This window comes from Humulus lupulus, chromosome 4 (genome assembly GCF_963169125.1).
Source record: "Humulus lupulus chromosome 4, drHumLupu1.1, whole genome shotgun sequence".
NCBI classification, from domain to species: domain Eukaryota; kingdom Viridiplantae; phylum Streptophyta; class Magnoliopsida; order Rosales; family Cannabaceae; genus Humulus; species Humulus lupulus.
In genome coordinates, this window is record NC_084796.1 from 188,170,951 (window position 1) to 188,198,051 (window position 27,101).

Sequence of the window (27,101 nt, forward strand, 5' to 3'; positions counted from 1 at the left end):
TTATAATAATTGCATGGAATATTTCTTCATTATTATCTTGATACGCGATCATTAAGGAAAGATAGGGCACATTACCATATGTAACCCTCCTTGAGCCTATAAATATACATGAAATAGCTCAAGGAAGGGACTTTTGATTCCTGAATCTTTTTGCTAAGATAGAGAAAAAGAGAGAGCTATAGTGCAATTATCCATCGTTTTATTGTATTTTCTTCCAAGGTTTGTGAAACTCAAGAACCCTAGTTCTTTGATCACTGCTTGGAGATTCAATCTTAATAATAGCACTAAGTGGGCGTAGGTCATTACCATCTTTTGGGGCCGAACCACTATAAATCCTTGGTGTTTTCTTCTCTTCCATTAGATTATCTTTCTTACTTGTCGTTTTATCCTTTGTCGTATATTTGACTCTGTGTCGTTGGCCAAATCGTGGGTCAACATTCTGGTGCTTTCATTGAGAGTTGAACTCAAGACCTCCCGCTTACCAAACAGGTGCTCTAACCAACTGAGCTATGAAAGCACCAGAATGTTGACCCACGATTTGGCCAACGACACAGAGTCAAATATACGACAAAGCTGAAGGAAAATGGGTTCATCAGGGTGGCGTTTTATCCATCGTGGGTCTCTAATCCCGTGCTAGTTCCCAAGCCAAATGGAAAATGGTGTACGTGCGTGGATTGTACAGACCTAAATAAAGCCTGTCCCAAAGATTGTTTCCCACTCCCAAGAATCTACCAGCTGGTCGATGCCACTGCAGGACATGAGATTCTCTCATTCATGGATGTATACTCCTGGTATAATTAGATTAGTATGCATCCCCCTGATGAGGATCACACTAGCTTTCGGACTGATACAGGGCTTTACTGTTACAAAGTAATGCCCTTCGGTTTGAAAAATGCTGGTGCGACTTACCAGCGACTAGTCAACCACATGTTTAAGGAACTGATCGGCACAAACATGGAGGTCTATGTCGATGACATGCTGGTCAAGTCAAAGAAGGCAGAAGGGCATATAAAGGATTTGCAGGAGCGCTTCAACATAGCGAACAAATATCAGATGAAGCTGAATCCCCTCAAATGCTCCTTCGGAGTAGGATCAGGGAAGTTCTTGGGATTTATAGTTAACTCGAGAGGAATTGAAGCCAATCCCAAGAAAATCAAAGCCCTGATCGATATGAAATCGCCAGCAAAGATTAAGGATGTTCAAAGTTTAACCGGAAGAATTGCCGCTCTTAGTAGATTCATTTCGAAGTTAACAGATAAGTGTGTTCCATTTTTTCATCTACTTAGAGGCAACAAAAAGTTTGAATGGATGGAGGAGTGCGAGCAGACCTTTCAAGCATTAAGAACTCATATGGCGCAACCTCCCATCCTGTCAAAGTCGGTCGATAAAGAAACTTTGTTCATCTACCTGGCGATCACGAAGTATGCTGCTAGTGTCGTTTTAGTAAGGGAGGAAGAAGGCGTGCAGAAGGTCGTTTACTATGTGAGCAAAAGGCTAATTGGAGCAGAACAGCGGTACCCGACCATCGAGAAGCTAGCCTATTGCCTAATTTTGGCCTCCAGGAAGCTGCGACCTCACTTTCAAGCTCACCCAATAACGGTTTTGACCGACCAGCCTGTACGGAAAGTCCTGCAAAAACTAGAGGCTGCGGGTAGATTGCTAAAGTGGGCAGTCAAACTTGGGCAGTTCGATATATCTTATTTGCCGCGAGCAGCGATAAAAGGGCAAGCCCTGGTTGACTTCATTGCAGAGTACACTAAACTTACAGATGTCGAGCAGATAGAAGAGCCTAGTGAGCTTGAGTGTCAAAACCAAGCTCCCTCGTGGAAATTATTTATAAATGGTTCTTCTAACGAGTGCCACGCTGGATCAGGAGTGATAATGATAATGCCGGAAGGGCATCAATTTCACTGCGCAATCAGGATTGACTTCACTGCTTCTAACAACGAGGCCGAGTATGAAGCATTACTCGCTGGGTTGCGGTTAGCCAGGGACATGAATATAAAAGTGCTTGAAATTTACAGTGATTCTCAACTGGTGGTGAATCAAGTCATGGGAGAATACCAGGTGCGAGTTTTAAATATGGTTGCCTATTTAAACAAAACAAGAGACTTATTGGCTCTGTTCGACAAATACACCCTTCAGCAAGTACATCACGACCAAAATTCCAATGCTGATGCTTTGGCCAAATTGGCAAGTGCGAATGATGCTGATACTCTGAATATAGTGCCGATTGAGCGGCTATCTATGTTGAGCATCCAAGCAGAGGAGATCGCTATGGTGATCCAGATGGCGGATGCATGGATGACACCATATATAGAGTATCTGACGCAAGCGTATTACCAACGGACAGAAACAAAGCCAGGACCCTTCAGCGACAGGCTACTAGGTATACCCTGGTCGATGGAATCTTGTACCGAAGGGGATAATCAATGCCACTCCTCAAATGTGTTTCGAAAGAGAAGGCCAAAGAATTGATGAAAGAGGTACACGAAGGCTTTTGTGGAGACCACGCTGGGGGGCAAAGCTTGTCAAAAAAGATCCTGAGGCAAGGATACTTATGGCCCACGATGAATGAAGACTCAATGGAGTTTGTGCGGAGGTGTGACAAGTGCCAAAGGTTCTCCAAAATCCCACGAGCAGCCCCCAATGAGCTTAAACATATGCAAATTCCATGGGCGTTTACAGTTTGGGGAATAGATCTAATCGGATCTTTGCCCACAGGAAAGGGCAGCGTCAAGTATGTTGTGGTTGTCGTCGACTACTTCACTAAATGGGCCGAAGCCAAGCCGCTCGCAACCATAATGACCAGGAAGGTGCTAGATTTTGTGATCAAAAACATTGTTTGTCGCTATGGATTGCCAAGGAAAATCGTCTCAAATAATGGCACCCAGTTCGATAGTGATTTATTCACGGATTTTTGCGAACGGCATGGCATTATCAAGAGCTTTTCTTCAGTCGCTCATCCCCAAGCAAATGGACAAGTCGAAGCGGTCAACAAAATGTTAAAGGATACACTAAAGAAAAGACTAGAAGAAGCTAAGGGGGCGTGGCCAGAACAATTGCCTGAAGTCCTTTGGTCATATAGAACTTCCCACCGAACAACAACAGGCCATACTCCATTCTCTTTAGCTTATGGATATGAGGCTATGTTGCCTGTTGAGTTAGATCCGCCTTCGCATCGCAGAATAACGTACGATCAAGGCTCGAATAGCCAACTACTAATGGAATCCCTAGACTCGATCGATGAGAAGCGTGAGCAAGCCCAACTTCGAGTAGCTGTGTACTAGCAAAAAGTCACTCGGTATTTCAATTCTAAAGTTCGAGAAAGGAAATTCAGTGTCGGAGATCTAGTACTTCGAAGAGTTTTCCTGAACACCCGCGACCAAGCTGCTGGAGTACTCCGACCTAATTGGGAAGGGCCATACCAAATCGAAGAAGTCCTTCTCCCAGGCACCTACAAAATTGCTCACTTAAACAAAGATCTTGTTCCTCGCTATTGGAATGGAGAACACCTGCGCAAGTACTATCAATAAACAATCCTTCTTTTTTACAAGTTATGAAAAAAGGTTGGTCATTTTATGTGACTAATCACTTATAAGTGTAAGATCTTTTTTATCACTCGTACAGACACGTTTTGTCCATTTATTACGAGAAATATAAGGGACTGTGCGCAGCCAGTCATTCTTGCCAATTATTGTATTTTATACAAGTATTTGCTCATTACGTGTGTTTTTTTCTGTATTACAATTTTAATTATTTTGCTACGAGCAGTATTGTTCAAACAAGTTTTGGTCGAGACAAGTGACCAAGGACCTAAAGCTCCTTGATCACTCAGGGGGCATATAACGTATCTACTAAGCAAAGCATATCGAAAGGTATGTAAACACATGAGCAATATAAGTGACAACATGCTAGGGTACTTAGAGTATTTTCAAAATTTTGTATTTTGTGAAATCAAACCAAAGTACTATGCTAAGTTCGGGCATGTGCACATATATTATAATGTCAAAGTGTATCCTTTTACACCGCGAGCAGTCACTACTCGGATGTAATTGTTCAATTAAAAGTAAATGTTGCCCATGCAGCAATAAATAGTCAACTGGAAAATAAGTGTCTTTACATCACGACCTATAGGCTGTGTACTTGAAAAATAAAGAGAAAAATGGCAGACTACGAGGCTGGAGGATCTTGAGGGGTGCCCTGGTCGACGACATATGTAGGTTCATTGTCCGCCTCGTCCAAGCCATTTACTAAGGAGATTTCGGGCGAGGCAGGTACCCTTGCTTTCTCTTCTTTCGCTAATCGAGCAACGAAGCAGGCTATCTCAGCATGCCTAGCGCGCTCGGGAAGGCAGCTAAAGTCAGCCTCATGGTTGTGTTTCCAGAAGTCATAGAAACACTTAACCGTGGCGTTCTTGTACCTTTCCAAATTGCTGGCATTGGCTTATTCAAGCTTCTTGATCCGGCCCTCCAAGGCTGTAGTCTCTTGTCTACTCGCAGTCAAGTCCTCCTCGAGCTTTTTAGCTGCACGGTAATTGATGCGGTTAGACTCCTTGAAGTTTTCTCTCTGCTCGATGGCCTTATCCAGAGCATTTTTCTTCTCCCTCAACTCCTCAGCCAGTTTGTTCTTCTCCTCGAGCACCGCCTCAAGCTGTTCAGCGTATTTTTCTTTGGCAGCTTTGAGTTCGTCAGCGTGTCGTTGCTCCAAAGACTTGGACTGCTCGATAGCAGCATCCGAGCGGAGCCGGCCGACAGCAAGGGTCAGCATTGCCTGCGATCAGAGCAAAGGTTAGACTAACTGTAGAATGTAAAAGGGTTGTCTCCATAGAAAAAGATAACTTACACTGGCAAACTCGTTCAATGCGAGGGTTAGGATCTGGTAAACGTCCATTGTCTCCGTCGAAGCCATCACCTCTCAGCAACGTTCGTGCTTCAAAATTTTGGCGACCCTGTCTTAGACCGATCTTAAGGCGCGACTCGATATGTCACCCCCTGTGGAAGCAGGACTAGCCTGTTGAGTTGGGTCGGTTGGGGTCTGTGGAGACAGTGTCGACCCAGCAGGAGCAAGGGGAGTTTGCTGCTCGTGAGGAGAAGGAGGAGGTGTTACATTTGCTGAGGGTCCATCAGCCGAAGGGCCTGCAGTGTGGGCTTTCTTGGCCTGAGGCGTTTTACTGCTTTCCCTGGGATGCCTCTAGCTTGTTTTCTTCTTGCTCGAGGGAGCCTCGGGGGCACTGTATATGTCGAATACGTTCTCGGAGTCCATGTCTGAAATAGAAGCAAATACACGAACAGTGAGATAGTATAAACGATTGAGTATGCTATGTCAGGAAAAGAAAAAAAGAAAATTGTAAGTGAAATACCTGAGCTATCATTACTGGTCACTACTTTATATACTCTACTAGTCTTACACTCACTCTCTAGCATGAAGAAGTCTGGATCTAAATTTGGAGCGAACTTAAAATTGTCGTCCCCGTCAAATAAGTGACAGGGAATTGGCAAGCTATCTAAGAGCGAGAGATCAGTACCGTTCTCATCCGAAGATTCATTGAGGGGCTCGAGAGGTTTGGTGGCCTTCTTTCTTCCTTTTCCCATTGGGGCGGGGGGAGCAGCAACCAGCGGGGTGTTAGAGGGTTCCCTGATTGTTACTCCAGTGGCCCTCCTCGGAGGGGGTTGTTCCACGTCTGGGTGCTGCTCGGGAACCTCTCCGCCAGTGGCACTCCCTGCCGTTGACTCCCTCACATCCTGATGAAGGGCCAAAAGGCCGACCAATCTCAGATTGGCCTCCGTGACCAGCTGTTTGATGCTTTTCTCTATGTCGGTCATGCTGGCCAGGAGGGCTGATCGCATCTCCATGTTTGGAGTAGGATTTGGTCACAACCATGGGCCTGAAACGCACTGAATTTCTAAGGAAAATGCAGCAAAAAATTGAAGAAATATTGACGACCAGTGGTATAAAGACTTTACCCCCTTGAGTGAAGGCCAAGTTGTTCGCGACCATGTCAGTCGTCAGGAAATACTCCTGATGGTACTTCCCCACATTCGAGATATGAGTGGTGTCAGACAAGAAAGTGCAACCTATCTCCTAGTGACAAAAGTGGAAAAACCCAGTGTTTTCTTGGTTAGGGTTAGATTTCAGGTCGAACAGATAGTTAACCTCATGTGGAGTGAGGACAGGCCATTTTTTGTGGCTATAAAGGATATAGAGTGCAGCAAGACTTCTATATCCGCTGGGAGTTATTTGAAAAGGGGCGGCCCCGAAGTAATTGGCCACCCCTTGGAAAAAAAGGATGAAGAGGCAGGGTCGCTCCTGCCTCAATGTGATACCTCGACCAAGCCTGAAGGCGCCTCCAGGCAAGTTTGCCTGTTGGTCTTGAGTGGGTTGAACTAATGTCACCCTAGGGAGTCCATATTTTTTTATGTAATTAGTGATCATCATGATCGTTACCTGGCTGCCAGGTGCAATGTACCATTCAACATCTGGTTGAACGTCGTTTCGGGGCTGAGCATGAGTTTGAATGTTTGGGTCGGGGATATTCCTTTCCCGACCACTAGTCGAGGGAATTCCAGCCTGAGGAGCGGGCTGGTATGAAGGTTTGGAAGATTTCTTTTTATGGGCTGTGGATTTTACTCTACCTATGGCTGGAAGGTTTCTCTGAGGTCTATTGGGTGGGGTTCGAGAAAAAGGAATCTCTGACACCAGCTGCGACGGATGCTCCTCGTCTTTAAGTAATTGGGCAAGCAAATCGTCGTCGATAAGCTTCTCACCTCCCCAAGGATCTTGCATGAAGAGCTGCGAACAGAGAAAGGGGGAGGTGAGAATGTGAAGCCTTAAAATCTGTGTTGAAACTTAGAATAACGTTGCTCGCGTATAAAAGTTAAGCTTTTATACGACCTGCAACATTCTAGCAAAAACACTAAGTTCTATACGAGCAGTTTGAATAACAGATTGAAAAGCAGAAGTAAAAAAAATTTCGAGAAAAAACTTTTTCGACTCCGAAGGGGTGGGAAAAACCCAGTTTTTCAACTAGCCTAAAAGTCAAATTTTTACTTCGATTTTACGCCCTAAACCTACAATCTCGACTACCAAACTGGCTCTTAACCCCTACAAGACGTTGTTTCATCACCCTTTCAAGTGTCGGTTAATATTCCCTATCTCCCCAAAACAGTTTCAGTCAAGAACTCAGAAATCAGGAATAGAGACAAATAAGTACTGCATGGCATATTAACAAATGAAAGGTTCGAAGAAACATACTTGTATGAAAGATGGAGTGAAGTTCTGAGGCACTAAGTTGATTCGGCTGGGCAAGAGCTTCGTGATCCATCTGAATTTCTAGGTTTCTGGAAGTATAGCTCCTGGTTCTTCAGTTCCTTGAAGATAAAGTTAAAGTGTAAAAAGTAAAAACTAATTCTGAAGGATTATTTATATTAACCGAGGAGCGGTTACCAAGGTAATCAAAAAGGGTAACTTTCCAAGGCATGGGGAAGTGTGATAGCCGTCAGACAAGTTATTGGGAAGCCGAAAAGCCTTGATTGGACATGATTGATCGCCTTTTTTCGAGAAAGTATGGGCGGCTCTGACAGATTTCGTGGGGTATTCGAAGAGCAGTTTCCTAAGTTTACTTATTGCTGGTCGCAATAAATAAACTTGGGGGGAAAATGTTTACCCTAAAAACAGTTGCAGATGACGTGGCAAGAATTTCTCACACGTAGTTGACACGTGGCAGAAGTACTGCTCGACTATCGACCAGAAGCACATCGCTTGGCCAGGGGATAATTTTTAGATATGACTAGGCTGGTTGTATAACCTGACTTATTTCCTTCTTAAACTGTAATCTTATAATAATTGCATGAAATATTTCTTCATTAATATCTTGATACGCGATTATTAAGGAAAGATAGGGCACGTTACCGTATGTAACCCTCCTTGAGCCTATAAATATACATGAAATAGCTCAAGGAAGGGATTTTTGATTCCTGAATCTTTTTGCTAAGATAGAGAAAAAGAAAGAGCTATAGTGCAATTATCAATCGTTTTATTGTATTTTCTTCCAAGGTTTGTGAAACTCAAGAACCCTAGTTCTTTGATCACTGCTTGGAGATTCAATCTTAATAATAGCACTAAGTGGACGTAGGTCATTACCATCTTTTGGGGCCGAACCACTATAAATCATTGGTGTTTTCTTCTCTTCCATTAGATTATCTTTCTTACTTGCCGTTCTATCATTTGTTGTATATTTGACTCCATGTCGTTGGCCAAATCGTGGGTCAACACAACATATATCCACAAATCTATATACATTTTTTATGAGTTTTTGGGTAATATTTAGAGAGCATATTATCATATATATATATATATTCTATAATATGTCTATCTGTTGTAAATTGTCTGAGTTTGTTGTAAATACATGATATAATCAATGAGATATAGCAGGGGGGAATAGCAAAAAAGACTACAATTATTATTTCCCCCTGCAATACCATATCCCAGCGGAACGAGGCCGCCGAGATGAACTACTTACAGTCATTCTCAACGGGCCACAAAAGGCCCGTCGAGATTATCTAAATCTCGGCAGGCTAAGCTTGTCGAAATTGCTCCACAAGCCGTCGAAAATTGCCCAATCTTGATGCGCGTTAATTGGCCTACCGGTATTGGGTAGAACACATGATCATTCTTGGCGCCCAGATTCTTGGTGGGCCCCGCTCGTCGAGAAAGGCCCGTTTTTTAGTAGTGATATCAGAAAAATTCATATCAGTGCAATTACTAAAAAAGTACAGTCCTAACCTTTCATCCGAAATAAGATGAATGGTCAAAATTGTATTATACGATCTTAATGAATGTTGCTAAGGGACACCATTGGTGCCCGATAATACATGAAGTAACATACAGTTATTGGTGCAATCAAATACTAAGATCCACACATTTTAATTTAATAAATAAAATTAAATAATATTACTAACCAAACATAATGAGTCATCTCATGTGGTGTTAGACACCTTAAGATGTCAAATAACAACACTCATGTACATATAATAGAGATAAATGAAATTATCCATTTATTCTCGTAGACAAAAATAATGACAAAGGGTCCATCTGTCGCAGGCATTTAGATTCACTAAGGGCATCTCCAACCTATAACACTATATATGATGTTGCACCAACACCCAAACTAAGGAATTTTAGCACCATATTTTTTTCCATTCCAACCACAACACCAAAAATTACACCAAAAAATATATTATTTATTATTATATTATTTTTTAATAAAATGTAATATTTTTTTATTATTATATTATTTTATCATTTATTTATTTAATTAATCAATTAAGTAAAAATGTTATTATTAATTACATGAAACTTATTTCATAAATATTAAAACTTGACAAATTATAATAACACATTACATTTTCCTATTTAAATATTACACTACTAAAATAAAATACATTCAATTAACTCTAAAACATAACACACCCTTGAAATATTAATTAAATTAAACTAATTTTTCGATACTATATTCGTCCCACAAGTGTTCAATTAATGCATTTCGACGTGGAATGTGAGCATCCTTGTCTTTGATTTTTCTATGTCGACCTAGAAATTCTTGAAATCGAGCATCGTCATTACCCACCATCTCAAATTCTGGATTTGGCACTTCGAGTCGTTCTTCAATGGGTGCATTAAAGTCGCATTCATCTTCTATTATCATATTATGCATAATAATACATGAAGTCGTTTTTAAAATTATTAGAAGTATGTCTTAGTTTGTCTTGTGTTCTACAAATATATATATATATATATTGTTGTTTATAGTTTTATGTTTGGTGTGTTTGATTTTAATATTAGATGTAAGTTTGTAATATTTTAATTATCTTTTGTATCTTTAATCAATTTCAATGTTAATTTTACTTTCTTATAGTGTAAAGTAAGAATTTTCATACACAAATTAAAATAAATTATATAAGAAATTAATTATGAAATATTTGAAATTTTATTTATAAAATTAAATTACATGTGTATTTATAATTTAAAAACCCAACATAAAATATAGACCAAAATAATACTTATATATTTATATATACAGGATATAAATATTTTTATCTTTCAAAAAAAATATGAAATATATATTAAAAAATAAGAGGATTTTTGCCGCGTGAAAAGTGCACAGTATATATACAATGACACTATTGACACATGGCTAAATAGGGTAATATATGCCGTTGGGTTGGAGGTAGTCACGGCATATATATATATATATATATATATATATATAGGGTAATGCCGTTGGGTTGGTATTGGCCTAAGAAAGAAGAAACCAGAAGCTAGGGTTTGGAAAAGAAAACCATAAGACCTCAACCCTTGGGATATGCCCAGAGATTATTAATACACGGGGGACAAGTCCCACTCTCACTGCCTCGGGTCCTTTGGTTTCCTCACCTCACTCATCTCTCTAGCTGCATTATTCACAGTTATCGGTTACCATCATATACATAAATATACTATTTAAATTAATTTGCTGTACCACTCATGTTAAAGAAAAAAAAAAGAAAACCAATAAATATACGTATAGCTTTATGGGCATTACTCCGGCCTGTTTTAATGTGAGTGGAAGAATAAAAAATAAAGGGATATGCATAAAATGTTCCATTACACTAGAGATATCATAAGTATATTTATGTACTTCTAGTACTTCTATTATATATAATCAGACTCATTATTACAAGATTATTTAAGATCGAAATCAATTATATATTAATCCAAGAAATAGAGAACAAAAATATATAACTAATGACACAAACATTAATTGCTAATATAATTCATCACATTTTCTTATAAACCCCCTACACATTAATTATCTATAGATCAATATAGGAATTAACCAATTAATAAGTGGCAATATATCATCACTTTAACTAAAACTAATACCACTAGAAAAGAAGATCTTCCCACTTTTTATACATCTCATTCAGCCATGTATGTTATTGGCCTGCAAAATCAGAAATAGTGGGTGGGGGGGAATTCTTCAATAATACTCAAAATATATATAAAAAAATAGTGACTCAAACAATATTTTATAGTACAACTACCACATGATTTTGACATTATTGGTGTCTTGTCCACTAGACCAGGATTACACTACAGTGCCAAAAAAGAAAAATATTCTGGAGAGAGAGAGAGAGAGAGAGAGAGAAAGCAAAGCTGGTAAAGATGAACTAATAATAATCTAAGTTCTAAATATGAATTAATTAAGCTAAACCCAAGTGAGAAAAACAACTGTTAAACCATGCTGCTGCATGTGAAAACAAAAAAAAAGAGTTACCTTTCTTCCCAAGTAAGTGGTCTTAGATTTAGGGTTATTGGGATGTCCCCATGAGCTTTGCCTGTGAACTCTAGGTTTTCCATTTGAGTGATCAGGCGGAGGAATTGATGAGTGGGTCTCAGGTCCTCTATAATCAATCTCATAAATCTCATGACTATCCACCACAATAGCCCCTATTCAAATACCCAAAAATACGTACATTCAATTAATTCTGTGTATATATATATATTTATATACTCATAATGAAAACTCACTCGAACAATTAAATGTGCTTATATACCTATATTATTTACTAATAAATATTTACAATAGTTAATTTTAGTAAAATACAAACCTGTTGAGAAATAAGGAAGAGTGGCAAAGAGGAAGAGAATAAAGATGAGAGTGAAGCTAGACTTGTTGATGATGAACTCCATATATATTATATATAACTTTTTTGAGAAACTAAAAGGGTGTCTTGAGCACTTATTTATAAGGGGAAAGGTTTTGGAGAAAATGAAGAAGAGAGTTGGCAGAAGGAAGGGTTTGAGGTATTTTTAGGGATATGTTATGAAACAGTCACAATCTAAACAGCAATAAGTAGTGCGGTACCGATGTGGATGTGTTGTGTTGGAACATTAATGTTATAGTGTAGCTATATCAGATACCTAATAAAGGTTTTATCTTAATATTTAATTTTTTTGGTCCATATTTCTGTAAAAAAATAAAAATAAATCTTTCATTTGTTTATTATTTAAAAAGTTTTTTGCATTTTGGGTCCGGACAGCTGCATGTGTACATAATTGAAATGTCATATAGTATGGGCAAGAAAGGAAACCACATCAAAAGCTAGCTATATCTCTCCTTTGGCCAGCTGATACTCACATTAATTATATACTCATACCTACTATCCCTTATTTTGTTTCTTTCTCTCATTAAGCTATCAAAATCTTTGGTTAATTAATAATAATAATAAATATTATGGAGTGTGGTAAAATATAATATGTTTTTAGTCACTTTACATAAAAGTTTCTTTTTTTATAATTATTTACAAAATGATCTTACAAAAAATTATCAAGAAAATATCATTTAACATAATAACGTTAAAAAAAATAGTTTTCACCAGTTATTATTATTTTTATATAATTGGTGAAATGATGAAGCAAAATACATTTTACGCTTGGTTTCTAGTAGTGGGGATGGATTCTCTCTAGATAACTGGCTCCAATAAATCCACACCATTGATAATTTTTATTATAAATTAAATGATTATAACTTATATTTAGTAGATATAAACTCAAGTATATAATTTGTTCAATACATAAATTATAACATTAGGTGCGTAAATGATATGGTCAAAATTCAAAGTTTTAGTGATGATGATGATGATGTGTGTGTGTATATGTCATGTGCATATATGTTTTTATATAATCATCAGTATGTTTTGTGACTAATATCAATTAATCATGTAATATTGACTCAGAACAATTAATAAAGAAGGAAAAATAATGGTCAATATTAAGGTCCAAGTTAATGTTGTAGTTTGCAAAGATAAACATACATAAAAATTGTAATAGATTCCCACTACTTGAGAAAAACTTTACATCATTTAATTAGTTTGCTGGTCTTTTCAGAAAAAGCATTGAGTGAAATTAAAATTGTTAAAATTGTCAGAAAAAGCCTTTAATTTCTGATGTTAACTTAAAAGAAAGAAAGAAAAATAAAGTTTATAAAATCTTGTAATGAAGGCATGATAAATTAATCTTCACTTCAATCTATAATCTCTCTATATAAATCTAATTAAAGGGATCAAAATTACTCTATTAATAATTAAAGAATCCGATGTATGTGATGAGGTAAGATTTAGTTATCATTCAATTCAACTCAAGTTGTGGTTTGATTTTGATGTGTAATTAATATATTATTATTCCCTAGCTATATAACTAGACAATATATATAGCAACAATTCCACAATATCTGTTTCCATTTAAATCAACAATAATTAAAGATTTGCCTGACAAGATTTCATTTCCATATCCTTCTTCATAATCAAGTAATCGACCATCCAAGCCTTGTTTTTACTCATTTAAATCTTTTGATAAGATAGGAATCTTACAGCAAATTGTAATCATTAGATAAATAACTGAAATTAACAGAACTTATTCCAATGACATAAAGTTAGTAATAATATATATATAATAAACTAATATATGTTAGAATGCGTAGAATAAATTACGAGATTTATCTTAAAACTAATTGATAAGTGGAGTAACATACTCTAAATTGATAAGTGAGTAACATACTCTAATATTGCTCTAATATTATAAATTGTACGAGAATCTCATCCATTTTCTATTCTCTAACAGTATACACATATGATATCTCAATTATTTATAACACACCTACTAACATGGAAATGTCTTTTAATTGTGCTCTTTTAATAATAAGAGATGGGTTACTAGTAGTCAAACTACTCCCTACTCAACCTTTTGCACGAACACATACATAGCTTAAAATAATATATATATATATATTTATATATTAATTAAACAATTCTACAATAATATTATTTCCAAAATACAATTTGAATTTTAAATTTTAAATTTTGTTTACACAAGATATATTGTTTAATCATATATTTACGTATCCAAGAACATAATATATGTATTTAATGGATCTAATTTATTGGTCTTAGGAAACAAAATATACAACCCTCAATTTGATCATAATGGTATCATATAAACTATAATAAGAAATGCTTTGAATTTGGTATAATAAGAAATGTTAGAGTAGTTTCGTTGCATGCCAAAAATTACTTTTATGTAGTAACTACGTACATTATATAATTGTTATTGATTATACATAAAATACAATTTTTAGACATACATAATGAGCCATATATACCTTGGTGGCACCGAATGCAATCACAGAAATAAAAATGAAAATCTTGAATCAAAGATAGAGATATTTTCACGAAGGGGGAATTATATTAGTTAGATGGGATATTATAAAACTAGAGAGTTGAATGTGAAAACTAATAAGGAGATGTCAAATGAAATCTGATCAATACAATCAGGATGTGTGTGCACCAAACCAATCAATTTCAACTCATGCTCTGATTTTTGCATAAATTGTTAGCACTAGTAGGTATGTAGTAGTGCATGCATGCAGTTCTTTATAGGGTTTAAATTTTGACTAATAATTGAGACTGGAGTGTATATTACTGACCACGAAATTTAAGAAGAAAAAAAGGCAAAATATATACATATAGTTTCAGCTCGGTTATTTAAAGGTCAAGTCATTTTCATGAGATTTATTATGAGTGGACCCATTATATGTTAAAGATATTGAATTCGAACATTGAATGTAAAGAAAGTGCTGAGAAAGGGTATGCAAAATAGAATAATATATATTGCTTTTATTGTATTTATATATAAAGGACATACAGCTAGAAAATGGTCCAATTTAATTTTTCCATTTGGCTAAAACTTTTTTTTTTTAAATATTTGAATAGTCACTATGTATATAAATGTATGTATGTATGTATGTAGTTAATTTTACATTTACACAGAATAATAAAAGTTAAATAGCATTTAGAAAGCTCATAAATGATTGAGTTGGTTTAGCATCGAAAGTCAAATGCAAATATATATATAGGGTCGTACAGCTAGAAAACGGTCCAATTTCTTTTTCCCATTTGGCTAAATTAGATTTAGAATTTTTTTTAAAAATGAATTACTAAACACATTTAAAACAAATTTTTGAATAATCACTGTGTGTGTGTAGACTTACATTTACAAAGAAGAAAGAAGTTGAATAAGAATTGGAAAGCTCATGAATGATTGAATTGGTTTTAGTTTGTTTTTCTGCATCGAAAGTGAAATGCAAAGATATATATATATATATTTTAAAAAAAAATAAGAAGAAGAATTATAATTATTAGTAGAGTGCATTAGGTGATTAATGAAGACCACATGGTATGATTTATTAGAGTTGTATTTTGATTGATGCATTGTCGGGTCCATCATCACCTAACAGCAACTTAATGGCTGGAGATATAGAAGAATGGGCCATCTCATCTCAATCTCATCCATTTTGTATATCATATACTTACATATATAAATATATATTTATATATTCATCATCATCATCATCAAGTTGAAGAACTCTACTTGACCAGGACACTTTTAAGTTAACATTCTTTTGACTAATAATTTTGTTTAAATCTATACATGTGTTGAAATTATATAAATTTCTATATACATAAATATCTATAGTGTTTTTGCAAACTAGTCCTTTAAAAACCTTCAAATGACAGTTTTGATTCTTCTAATTCTAAATAGGGTGGTCATCTCTGACCATAGGAAATGTGGTATTTCTTATTCTAATTTCCACTAAAAAAACAAAATAAAATGTGAAGAGAGGGGTAGTGATGATCTTTTGAGAAAGCAAGTAGATTTTCTACAAATAAAAAGATGAAACATTTATAAATCTTCAACTTCATATTATTGTTATTATTATTATTGATAGATGGAAAATTTTGAAGAAAAACAAAAACGTTTTAAATAAATAAGGAGCACTTTTAATAGTTACTGCCTATGAGTGGTTACTTAATATTAATTATTGTATTAAAATCAATGATCCATATTTATAATTGTTAATTGCTATTTCTAAAAATAAATTTTGATTTTTTCAAACGTTTGAAATGGCTATCTAATTACATGACAGTCACATATTTATTAAATAAATAATAAAAAAAATCTTATTTAACATTCGTTCTCCATTCTTGATTAATTCTTTTTATCCATTCCATGAGAAAAAAATTATTTTGGAATTAATGAGAATAATTAATATGACCATTATTTTTCCAACTAATGTTTATTACCTAATTAATCTAAAAAAATTGAAATTATTGATTTTATATATTTTATTTACTTATTTTCATCACCATTATAACCATTCATCATCAAAAACTTGTTTAGTAATTTATGGTATTCATTCATGGGTAGTAACCATTGAGAAGTCTTCCAAATAGATATATAACAGCTAGCTAACATAAAAATATTATCTTTAGTACCTAAACTCTAAATTTGTTTCAGTATTTATAATTTGTATTAATATTATAAATTAAGTGATCAGCTCTGTAGCTTAAAGGTGAAAATTTCATTACTAAGAAATATACTTAAACTCAAAAGTATATTTCTATCTATATAAAGAAAGTATTTATCTCATAGGCTAGAAAGAAGACTAGAAGAAATTAACCCAGAGCAAGAACAAAGTTGATATGTGTAATTTGTAAACATATACTTCCTTTTAATATCCCTTTAAAAATGATCTATTTTAATAATTATTTGCAAAAAAAGAAAAACTTCCAAACAAAATGTCTAGTGAAATCTTACAATGTGTTGAGTAAAGTCGGAGTGTATTTAACTGGATAAGAAGTGTGTTTGGGAAAGCTACTTCATAAAAAATTATCAAAATGAAACTATTTTACAAAAAGGCCCCAAAGCATTAAATTTATAATGCTTTTCACTACAAAAGGAACTCACAAATATAGACAGAAGAAATAAAAAGAGTAAGTAGGCAATGTTTAGAAACTTGGGTGGGATGGATTTTCGTCTTTAACATTATCTTCCAGAACGAGTTTGATACCATTGTTTTTAAGTGCATTAACAATGGCCCAAACTTTGGTACGATTCTTAAAACCTTTTTTCTCAACCTCCATATTTACATCATCAACATGAATCCCTCTTCCTTGTCCCTGGTCAAGGCCTTCCACCCTCAGCCGTATAGCCAACACCTCCACCACAATTGTGGCAGCCTTTGCATTACACGAACGACCGCACTCAAGCGAGTTCTTGATTGAATGTTCGACCGTTGATGTCGTCGCAATGATCCGCCAATTGTTTCTATCAACTACATTTGTTGTAATGTATTTCAACGACATGAACAACTACAACACATAACGTTTCAAAACTGTCATTTTTGCTTTTTAAATCTCCTGTTGTGTGCACTAAAAGCAAAGACTTATAAGATTCAGAAGCCACATAGGAATAAGAAGTGTCAAATTAAGTCTAGATATTGAAATTTAGTTATTACAGCCTCGTTCCCCAAAACCCCACCAAATAAATACCTCGAAAGTACAAGGAAAAAGAAACAATATGGTGCTAATAAAGGCATAATGCCTAACAACCAAAAGCTCTTGCAATGCATCACTACCAAATTCACAACAACCTAAGCCCAAAACCTCAACGAAAGAGAAATACAGCACCCACGTTTATTTTTTTTTAAATAAAAAACATATGATCCCCTACTAATCCTAGGACTTGAACCCCGAGACTTTGGGGAGGTGATCACATGCCAGACCATTTAAGTTATCCCTCTTGGGTGATATACAACACACCCTTTTAACTTAAAGTCTACAAAAAAACATGGAAAGGAAAGGAACAGGAAAAGAGCACTGCATTACTGCTACAATATCATAAGTCAGTGACTCACGGCCACAAGATCACAGAGGACTTGGTTAATCTCTGGTAGAAAGTCGAAGTTTATAAAACTTTTAATCTAAGATGTAACAAAATAAAAAGTAGTAAAATACCATCTAATAATATTTGACAACCCAGAAATTACTAAAGTATAGCATAATGGCACCATTAACTCAAACCTAATTCCTTATAGACTTTTCCCAACAAATAATGGACTAGAAACAAAATAATAATAAAAATAATCCAGGATCAAAATTGTAAATCTCGAAGTGCCTAAATGGTGACTTTGATAAATGATAACTACATAAATTTTTTCCATGAAATGTATATTTCAAAAGGAATCAATTAAACTACTACAAATATTCAAGTAACAAAAATAGTAGACAAATCTAAAATATGAAGATCGACCATATGCTTTTATGTAACAATAAAAACTATTTATCCACCCTCTAAATTTAAATTACTATGTCATCTAATGTGGGTGGGTTCGGCACTGCCTTATAGCAATATTCTATATAATACCGTCCCATTTCTGAACCGACTATTCACATTAATGCCTAGATATTAGCCTAACAACTTGGTGCTAAAACATACTTAATTCCTGATAACATATCTTAGTACTCTCACAAATAGCATTTCCAAAAGCTCTTATAATGCATCAGTACCAATATCACAACAACCCACAAGCAAAAGCTCAGAAAAAGAGCAATACAACACAAATACACCCTTTCAACTTTAAGCCTAGGAACAAGATAAGGGAAAGGGTACAAGAAAAGAGCACTACATTAAGTGAACAGAGTAAAAATAGGAAGTATTGATAACAATGAATAAGTACATGCAAAAGAAATAATGTATCATATCAGGAGAACATAATATTGCCATTATAGAGAAGACAATAATTATGGCTTAAGGTTTTGGCAAAAAAGAAGAATGAGTAAAGGAACAAAAACTCACCACATAAGAGGTTGAAACAGAATTTGGAGAAAGGAAAACCAAATCGGAGCAAGCTGAAACTTAAAAGTTGACCATATGCAAAAATAAGGCAGTAGAAACAGAATTTGAAACCTTTGTATCATCATCCATAAATTCCTTACGAAGAACAAAATAAGAATATGCCCAAAAGATAATCTATACATAAAATTAAATGGAAAGGAAGAAAAATAAAAATTGGAAGGTAAATATCAACCTGCGCTATTGTCTACATTTAACTCATATCTGATGTATAAAATACTTCCTTCAACCATTTAAACACAATCTATAAAATGGAAAGTAAATACTATCCCATTTTCCTAAGTATAAAATACTAGCGCAGGTTGGAAGGTAAATATCAACCTGCGCTATTGTCTACATTTAACTCATATCTGATGTATAAAATACTTCCTTCAACCATTTAAACACAATCTATAAAATGGAAAGTAAATACTATCACATTTTCCTAAGTATTATCATGGTGAAGCCAATTTTATTCTTTCAAAGCAATAAAGTTTCTTTTTGTGTTCAGAAATCAAATTGGGTTTCTTGTAAACACACACACACACATATGATAAGGTGAGGCCCAAATACCAATTGCATTGTATACACAATAGTTGAATCAATTCAGTCAGGTCTGGATTAGGAAGAAACATTGCCCAAAGAATGAACTCGATCATAACAACACAACATATAGTAAGCACAAATAGAATCAATATATCAATCAAGTTTATATAACAAGATGTATAAGAAGTAAGATGAGAAAAATTATAAATACAAGAAAAACCTATGAATCAAACACTTGCTACCTTGTATTTAATTCAAAGGTGCTTCAATTATTCCATGTTATTAGAGAAGGGGGGAATAAAAATTCATCTTAATCACAAAAAGTTGGTGTACATGAATTTACGATACCCAACCTTAAGATTTTCACGAAAATCAACTCTGAATCGAGCTTCTTCCCATTTCTGTTTCACATCCTGTTAGTATGAGAGGTCATCCAAATCCTAAAACATCCGCTGGTTTTTATTCTTCTTCTACTTCTTCATTCATTGTGCATGCCGACTTGGAAAACAATTTCTCAAATGAAGTTGACTCGTCAACTTCCTGACAAAGCTTTAACTTAGTAAATTCCGTCACTTGGTAAGTCGGCAAAAATATGAAGCATTCTTATATGCTAAGTAGAATCCTAACTTGGTAAGTGACCACAATAATAACATAAAAATTAGTTAAATTCTTTTGCCAAAATATGCAACAACACCAATGAAGAGTGACAAGACAAAGGAAAAATGACTTTAACTCAGAACTTCTATCAAACAGATGGTGTGCCAACTGCCAAGGACTATAATATTAGCTCTCAAGACTAAGATTCATAACCACCCAAAAAGAAAATAATCTGCCATCAAATATTAATTATTTCAATGCCTTAGACTCTTCAAATTTTCGATGTCAAACATCCAAAAGTAGTTAAAGAACTTCCAACTGCAGAAATATAATTTGAACTAAAAATCCAATATATTATATGAACACCAAAACTATAAAAGAATACAAACAGAAATTGGAAACCAAAAATCGAGTAGAAACAAGAAAGGAACGTATGTAAATAAATATATATATCTGAGGCATGGCTAGCTAATATATTTCATATAGAAAGTTATACCAACATTTCAAATCTAAGAGCACATTCAAATCAAAATACAAATCATTACCTAAAATAAATTAGCACCAAAGCCTTAGAGGGCCTGGACTGGAGAGGACCGACAACCATTGCCCTCGTTCCCCAGCAGCCATGAAACCTATTTCACTAGCCATCGCACTTGTCGGACTGGAGAGGGCCTGGTCCGAGAAGTGCGGTAGCTATAGTGAAGGAGGTTTCATGGCTGCTGGGGAACGAGGGCAATGGGTGCCAAGAAAATGATATTTGAATATAAGGCTGGTTAAATTGGAATTGTATAATTTTAGTGGGAGTAATTTGGCCATGTAAAATATTCATTAAAGGGAAATTTTATAAGGTGTATGACATTGTTTTCAGTTTTCAAAATTGTGTTTTCAAAATTGAGAATAGAAAACACTTTTTGTAACTTTCAAAATGTAACAGTGTTTGGTTATTGTTTTCTAAAAACAATATCCAAAAAAACAAAAAACCAAAAACATAAACATAAACATGTTTGGATGATAAAAAACAAACAACTTTTAGAAAATAGATTTTAAGCCAAAATAGCCACAAGAGAACTCCTCTTGGAAAAGCATATATCGATTAATGAAACCTAATATAGAAAATATACGGTAATGTCATAGTGTCTACAACATGCAAAATATAAAGGAATATATATTAAATGAGTTCAGTCTAAGAGTGAAGTTTTCTAGTGAAGTGAGAATAAGAATAAAAAGAAGAAAATAAATGAAGCTATAAGGACTAAGAAACATTTTTTCTCTGAAATGACGAATGGATTGGTAAGAGAAAAGAGATCACTTAATGAATGGGCTTGCTTAAGTATTAGTTATTTATAGAGTTCAGAAATAACGATAATAGCTTAATAACTAATCATAGTTGTCATGATCCGCTTCAGTTGTATACTCAACATTGAAGAATTATGGGCTCTTTCTATATATATGCTCTAAAACACCCAGCATATATATCTAAAACATTTGTTAAGAATCCACATAATCCCAACTTTAAACTACTCGGCTAAGGACTAAATTAGGAAGAAAAAAGTTAATAAAATATTGTGTTTTTTTGTTACTCAAATGCTTATACTCAAAAGATGTATATCATAGTATCTGCCTTAAGGAAAAGTTCAAAAAATAGAAGAATGGTTCTAAGGATCTATGAAAAACTAAAACTGAGATCCTAATAAAATAGCAAATACGTAGTTTTATTTCTACTTTGCTACACTTTTTTGGATGTGCTTGGTTGGTCCCTAAGATACCCATATAAAGTATTGCTTACTTTATGATTTATAAATTGTTTTTATGGAAGAAAAGAAACTCCTGCATAAAAGAGAATGTCATTTTTTTTCTTTCTTAAAAGTAGTTTGGACACTAAAATAAGAGCCCTCATCTGGGCTTGTGATGGATTTTGAAATGATATGGAAATGAAGCTGATTGGGACACATCCATGATAAGGGGAAAGGTCTCTAATGGGGCAATAATGTAAAAATCTTATTAATAGCATGAAAATTAGAAACAAAAAAATTCAACTTTACAACACAACATGTTCAAGAATTCAACAGATCAAATTCATTGTAGGTAAACTGAAAAGAAACCAGACTCATTGGCCATTGCACATTACCCAATGCCTAATGCCATATAGTAGAGCAATCTAGCATGTCAACCTAGAAACTGTTGAGAGAATCTGCTCTAGTCTGTAGTACAGAGGAGAACAATGGAGCTTTGTGCGTGGAGAAGGTACTCAGAGACAGAAAGATGGAGGAGAAAAAGGAGCTCAGAGCTCCACTAAATCGACAGATGAATGAGAGAAGTGAGAATAACTTTGGGTATCTCCGTGAACTAACCTATTCAGCCCTATATTTATAACTCTAACCTTAGTTAAAGTTTTTCACATTTTTAACAAAATTAGCCCTTTTGTTAAACAACCCAAATAAAACTCTTTCAGTTTCTTCCCCTTCCCCCTTCCCGTCCATTGAAAACCCTCCCTCCCAAACCCAGATTTATTCCCGTTGAAGTTGCGGTGGTACTCCGGCCAGCACCCACCTTGTCCCTCCTCCCACTTGCGTCATCATCTCCATAGCCACCAGCCCCTTTTAGACTCTTGGTCCCGAACCCACGAACCCATCCCCTTCGCTTGGTCCCGACGCCGAACCCACCCACATTTCAGCCATATCGTCGAGCCCACGTCGCCGGAGCCCAAGGTTTACAACACCTAAGACCCCACACTCCCCTTGCAAGCCCGATACCCTAGCCCAAGGTATTGTTGTTGGGATCCCTTGTTGTTATTATGACTCCTTTGTTTATTTTGAATTTGTACTTTGGTTAAATTTCTAACTACTTGAGGCATGTTTTAATTGGGAAATAAGGAGTGAATTTAGTGTGAATTTGGTGTGAAGTGAAGTTATTGTGAACCATATGTAATTTCAGTGTGAACAATGTGTGAAATTGGTGTGAACCATGTGTGATTATGGTGTGAATTTAGTGTGAACCATGTGTGAAGTGAAGTTGTTGTGAACCATATGTAATTTTAGTGTGAACAATGTGTGAAATTGGTGTGAAGCATGTGTGATTGTGGTGTGAATTTAGTGTGAACCGTGTGTGAAGTGAAGTTGTTGTGAACCATATGTAATTTCAGTGTGAACGATGTGTGAAATTGGTGTGAACCATGTGTGATTGTGGTGTGAACCATATGTAATTTCAGTGTGAACGATGTGTGAAATTGGTGTGAACCATGTGTGATTGTGGTGTGAACCATGTATGAAGTGAAGTTGGTGTAAACCATGTGTGATTTTAGTGTGAATAGTGTGTGAATTTGGTGTGAATAGTGTGTGAACGATGTGCGAACCATGTTCCGAAATTATGGTGAACAATGTGAGAATGATGTGTGAACCATGTGTGAATTTGGTGTGAATGGTGTGTGAACCATGTTTAGAACTTATGGTGAATAATGTGTGAATTATAAAAGGAAACTACACTAACTAACCCTATTAAAAGTGATTCTTGAACCTTTTCTTGATTATAATAAGCCATTATTAGACTTATTTCCTTGTAGTGAGGCAAGAGTATGATGAGAAACTTGTACATACTGTCAATATCAAATTGTACTGTCTTATTTTGAAGTGTTGAAATAATTTCTAAGTGATGTGTATTATGGTATGGCCTCGGCTGAAATCATGAATATATATATATATATATTTCTTAATATAACCATGAAAAGGTTGACTAGAATGAGGAATGGGACTGTATTTTGGGAACTTTTGAGGAAATAATATTCTGGTTGTTGTGGGGTATGCACTATGATTAGGCTTGTTTTAGTTATAATAACTGTTATTTAAGGATGTCTCTCACATTAGTTACCATATGTACTAAGTGGTCAAGAGTAAGACATATCTTATGGCAATGCTGGCCAGAGTTGCATTTGGTTCTGCAATTGCAGCCAATGGGAAAGCAACAGTGAGTGAAAAATATTTAGAATATGTGTTAATATCTCACAGTGTCCAAACAATTTTCTTGAGCAATATTGTTGAGGATCATAATCATATTCAGACCACATGTTCTGATATATATTTATGGCAAAGCAAACAACTCAACAGTGGAGAAAATGTGGTTTAAAATTAAGGTGACAACTAGAATTTGCAGTTTGTACATGTGGGGCTGCAGAATTGGTTTGGCAATCATTTTCTGATGTGTTTTAATCATTACACCTCTGATGCAAATGATTGGATGAGTTATGGAAAACTTGTACGGTAAATGGCTGGTGAAAAAGGTAGAGAATAGAGAAAAAGAGAGAAGAGAAGCTTTGTAACTCTTTGAGAATAGCGAATTGAGATGGCAAGACTAGCAAAATGAACTTAGGAGACCTTTATGTTCTGAACTCCCCTGTGTTTTCTTTACTTGTCATTGCTGCAGTGTTTGGTATTTTGGTTTTGGTGTGATATGGTTGCTGTAGAGTTTCTAAACTAGTGTACATAAAATGTACCTCAATAGTAAATTTTTATATGACCCCACAAATGTATTACCGAAAATATATATTTTTACTCTTGTTGTAAAAGTTGTTTAAATGTGGAATGGATAAATCTTTGACACTTTTATCTTATTAAGTTATGTGTGAATTGGGTGTGAATTAAGTGTGAATCAGGATTGAAATATGTGTGAATCGGGATTGAACTATGTGTGAACTATCTGAGTTATGTATTAAACGCTTATTTAATTTACCTTTTCAGATGTCACTCCTCATGCTTCCTACTGAAAGGCATTATCCAGCAAAGGCTGCGTATAGGGGAGGGAGCATTATGAGTACAATAATAGCGAAGTTCACGACATTTGACTTGTTGGAACGAGCGAAACAGTCACCATTCAAGCAATTCTTCTTAGCTCCGCCTCTACAATATTCTGGAGTTATTATTCACCAGTTACTGCTTAGGAGAGTTGTTGGTAGAGGAAAGAACGAATACTGCTTGAATTTTAATATTTGTGGTCAGAATACAAGGTTTGGAATTAGTGAATTTGGTTTGATCACTGGATTGAATTGTGGAATTTCTCCGGATCAGGCAAAGTATAAAGAAATGACCAAGAGTAAAAGACTTCTCCAGACATACTTGAACAATAAAGAATGTTTGTCTTCTGAAGAGTTGGAAGATGGATTCAAAAGGTGCGATGTGAAAGAAGACGTATGGAAATTAGGTCTATGTTTTTTGGTAGACTCTCTTTTATTACCTAGTGAACCAAAGAAGAAATGCTTTATTGATGTCCTTTCCATGGTGGAAAATGAAGATGACTTCTTCAACTATCCTTGGGGGAGATTATCATACGAGAAGACATTATTCGGCTTGACAAAAGATATGGAAAGGCTAAGGAATAAATACTTGAAGAATGTTGAGCAAAAGAGAAAAAGACCAGCACCTCAGTACACAATTTATGGTTATGCCATTGCTCTGCAATATTGGGCCTATGAAATTTTCACAAAGTTCTCTGCATTTGCTGATCAACAACCCCTTGCCTTTCCAAGAATGCTTAGCTGGTCAGCGCATAAAATGCTGAAAGAGAAAGATATTGAAGGTGTATTTAAGAAAAAAAGTGTAAGTCGTTAAGATTTTATTTGAGTTTGTGATTTATAAGTAATGTTTATACCTTATTAATTTATTATTTTGTTGCAGAATCTTGTGAAGGCCACGCTCAATCCAAGACCCGAAGAGAAAGAATTTCATGACTCTATTATTCAAGGACCAGATGAACTACTCATGGGACGTGTTATTAGCTTTGTAGACGATGATGTGGAATTGGAGTTTGAAGGGGAAGAACGTGAGGAATCTCCCACAAAGCCCGATGTAGCAGATGGGCATCGTCACGAGCAAGACAAGAAAGAGATACCAACTCCAATTAACACCCACCATGAAAAGTTGTTAGCTGATATTGACACTTTGAAAAGTAACCAACAAAGAATGGAGGAGAAGTTGGATTATCTAATTGAATTAGTGCTCTCGCAACGTAAAGGTAGTGATTCTGAGGATTCATTATCAGATGAGCATCTTGCTTCACCACACCGTACATTTATTATGGAGCACGTTGTTGGAGAAGATAGCCCTAGCTATAAGGTGGTATCTCCTAGAGATATGGCTGGGGTGGACTTCAAGAGAAGGAGGGTTCCAACGAAAAGAATTTTTGGTTCCGAGTTTACTGATCCAACTAAGAAGAAAAAGAAAGCAAAGACAATTGTAACTGATCCTTGTGAAATTAATCCCCTACAGCCATATGACGAAAAGCAAATGAGACGTTTTAAGAAATGGGTAATTGGTTTAAAAAAGAATGATAAGCCTATTTCTCTCTTGGATGGTTCGTGCACTGCGAAATGGTTTATTCAGCTACTTACACCACGTACATGGCTGGACGGACTGGTAAGACTACTGAAATAATTTTTTTTTAAAAAAATATATAATTTGAATGTATATATACTTATAATATTTGGCATACAGCACATTGATGCAGCTTTAGGGTTGATGAAAGAACGAGTGTACACTTACAAGAAGACTTACTCCGAAAGATTCACCATCGTGGATTCTATGTTCCAACAGTTCTTCGAACCACATTGGGAACAATTCAACAAGAAGAAAATCAAATCAAGCTACATTTGGCCACAAGAAGTGCTTGATTACTTGGTAGGTGATGATAACAATTTCAAAAGGAGTTGGACAGACATTGACGAAGTGTTTACCCCAATTAAATTTTCTGGGACACATTGGGTGTTGTTAGAGATATCATTGACAAGCTGTCTTATAAAAGCTTATGACTCTGATATCACTGTGGTCTCCAACAAGGAGTTTGAGAATAAAATGAGCAGATGGGGAAAAATGCTACCATTTCTAATTCAATCCAGTGGGCTGTTAAGCCATAGGAAAGATGTCCAACTACAAGCAGAGAAAGTGTGTTTTTAGTTCACAAGACTTGGCACAGAAAAAGTGCCACAGACCAAAACTAGGTATAACTTTGTTAACCATATTTATATTAAAAAACTTTGGTCTTCCAATAATCAATATGGTCTTCCAATAATTAAAAAACTTTATTTCCTTTGCAGTGGCGATTGTGGGGTGTAATGACCCACTAATCTAGACTATTTGGACCATTAACGAAACTATACATAAACTTACATTTTTACGAAAATACCATAATTTTATTGAGTAACT

The 27,101-nt window shown here is 35.3% G+C and overlaps 2 protein-coding genes, 1 long non-coding RNA gene and 1 other non-coding gene across 6 annotated transcripts; all 4 read right to left on the bottom strand.

Annotated features, from left to right (window-relative positions):
* Positions 1-443: 443 nt before the first annotated feature.
* On the bottom strand, positions 444-517 carry TRNAT-GGU (transfer RNA threonine (anticodon GGU)). The gene has a single exon. It is a non-coding gene; the product is annotated as a tRNA-Thr (tRNA).
* Positions 518-4,003: 3,486 nt separating this feature from the next.
* LOC133829330 (uncharacterized) lies at positions 4,004-5,328 on the bottom strand. Its single transcript, XM_062259125.1, has 2 exons — positions 4,846-5,328; positions 4,004-4,773 (listed from the first exon to the last, which is right to left on the bottom strand). The coding sequence occupies exons 1-2, from the start codon at positions 4,909-4,911 to the stop codon at positions 4,447-4,449; spliced, it is 393 nt and encodes a 130-aa protein (XP_062115109.1). The 5' UTR covers positions 4,912-5,328; the 3' UTR covers positions 4,004-4,446.
* A 4,104-nt stretch (positions 5,329-9,432) lies between these two features.
* LOC133831038 (uncharacterized) lies at positions 9,433-11,868 on the bottom strand. Of its 3 annotated transcripts, none has more exons than XM_062261197.1 (3): positions 11,652-11,868; positions 11,318-11,490; positions 9,433-9,696 (listed from the first exon to the last, which is right to left on the bottom strand). In XM_062261197.1, exons 1-3 carry the CDS (start codon positions 11,731-11,733, stop codon positions 9,592-9,594), a joined length of 360 nt encoding a protein of 119 aa, XP_062117181.1. In that variant the 5' UTR covers positions 11,734-11,868; the 3' UTR covers positions 9,433-9,591. The 3 variants fall into 3 exon arrangements, with proteins under 3 accessions (XP_062117181.1, XP_062117183.1, XP_062117182.1); XM_062261199.1 differs by lacking the exon at positions 9,433-9,696 and adding an exon at positions 10,197-10,451 and having other exon boundaries at positions 11,652-11,865; XM_062261198.1 differs by lacking the exon at positions 9,433-9,696 and adding an exon at positions 10,723-10,984 and having other exon boundaries at positions 11,652-11,861.
* A 4,833-nt stretch (positions 11,869-16,701) lies between these two features.
* LOC133831039 (uncharacterized) lies at positions 16,702-22,331 on the bottom strand. The gene is made up of 2 exons (XR_009892366.1): positions 18,736-22,331; positions 16,702-17,249 (listed from the first exon to the last, which is right to left on the bottom strand). It is a non-coding gene; the product is annotated as an uncharacterized LOC133831039 (long non-coding RNA).
* Positions 22,332-27,101: the final 4,770 nt, after the last annotated feature.

What these genes read in the sequence shown, in the direction of transcription:
- LOC133829330 (XM_062259125.1), bottom strand. Translation starts at nt 4,911, where the DNA reads ATGGCTTCGACGGAGACAATGGACGTTTACCAGATCCTAACCCTCGCA. An exon ending in CATTGAACGAGTTTGCCAGT is followed by an intron (nt 4,774 to 4,845) that starts GTAAGTTATCTT and finishes CTCTGATCGCAG; the next exon opens with GCAATGCTGACCCTTGCTGT.
- LOC133831038 (XM_062261197.1), bottom strand. Translation starts at nt 11,733, where the DNA reads ATGGAGTTCATCATCAACAAGTCTAGCTTCACTCTCATCTTTATTCTC. An exon ending in TCTTCCTTATTTCTCAACAG is followed by an intron (nt 11,491 to 11,651) that starts GTTTGTATTTTA and finishes GTATTTGAATAG; the next exon opens with GGGCTATTGTGGTGGATAGT. An exon ending in CCACTTACTTGGGAAGAAAG is followed by an intron (nt 9,697 to 11,317) that starts GTAACTCTTTTT and finishes ATATGATAATAG; the next exon opens with AAGATGAATGCGACTTTAAT.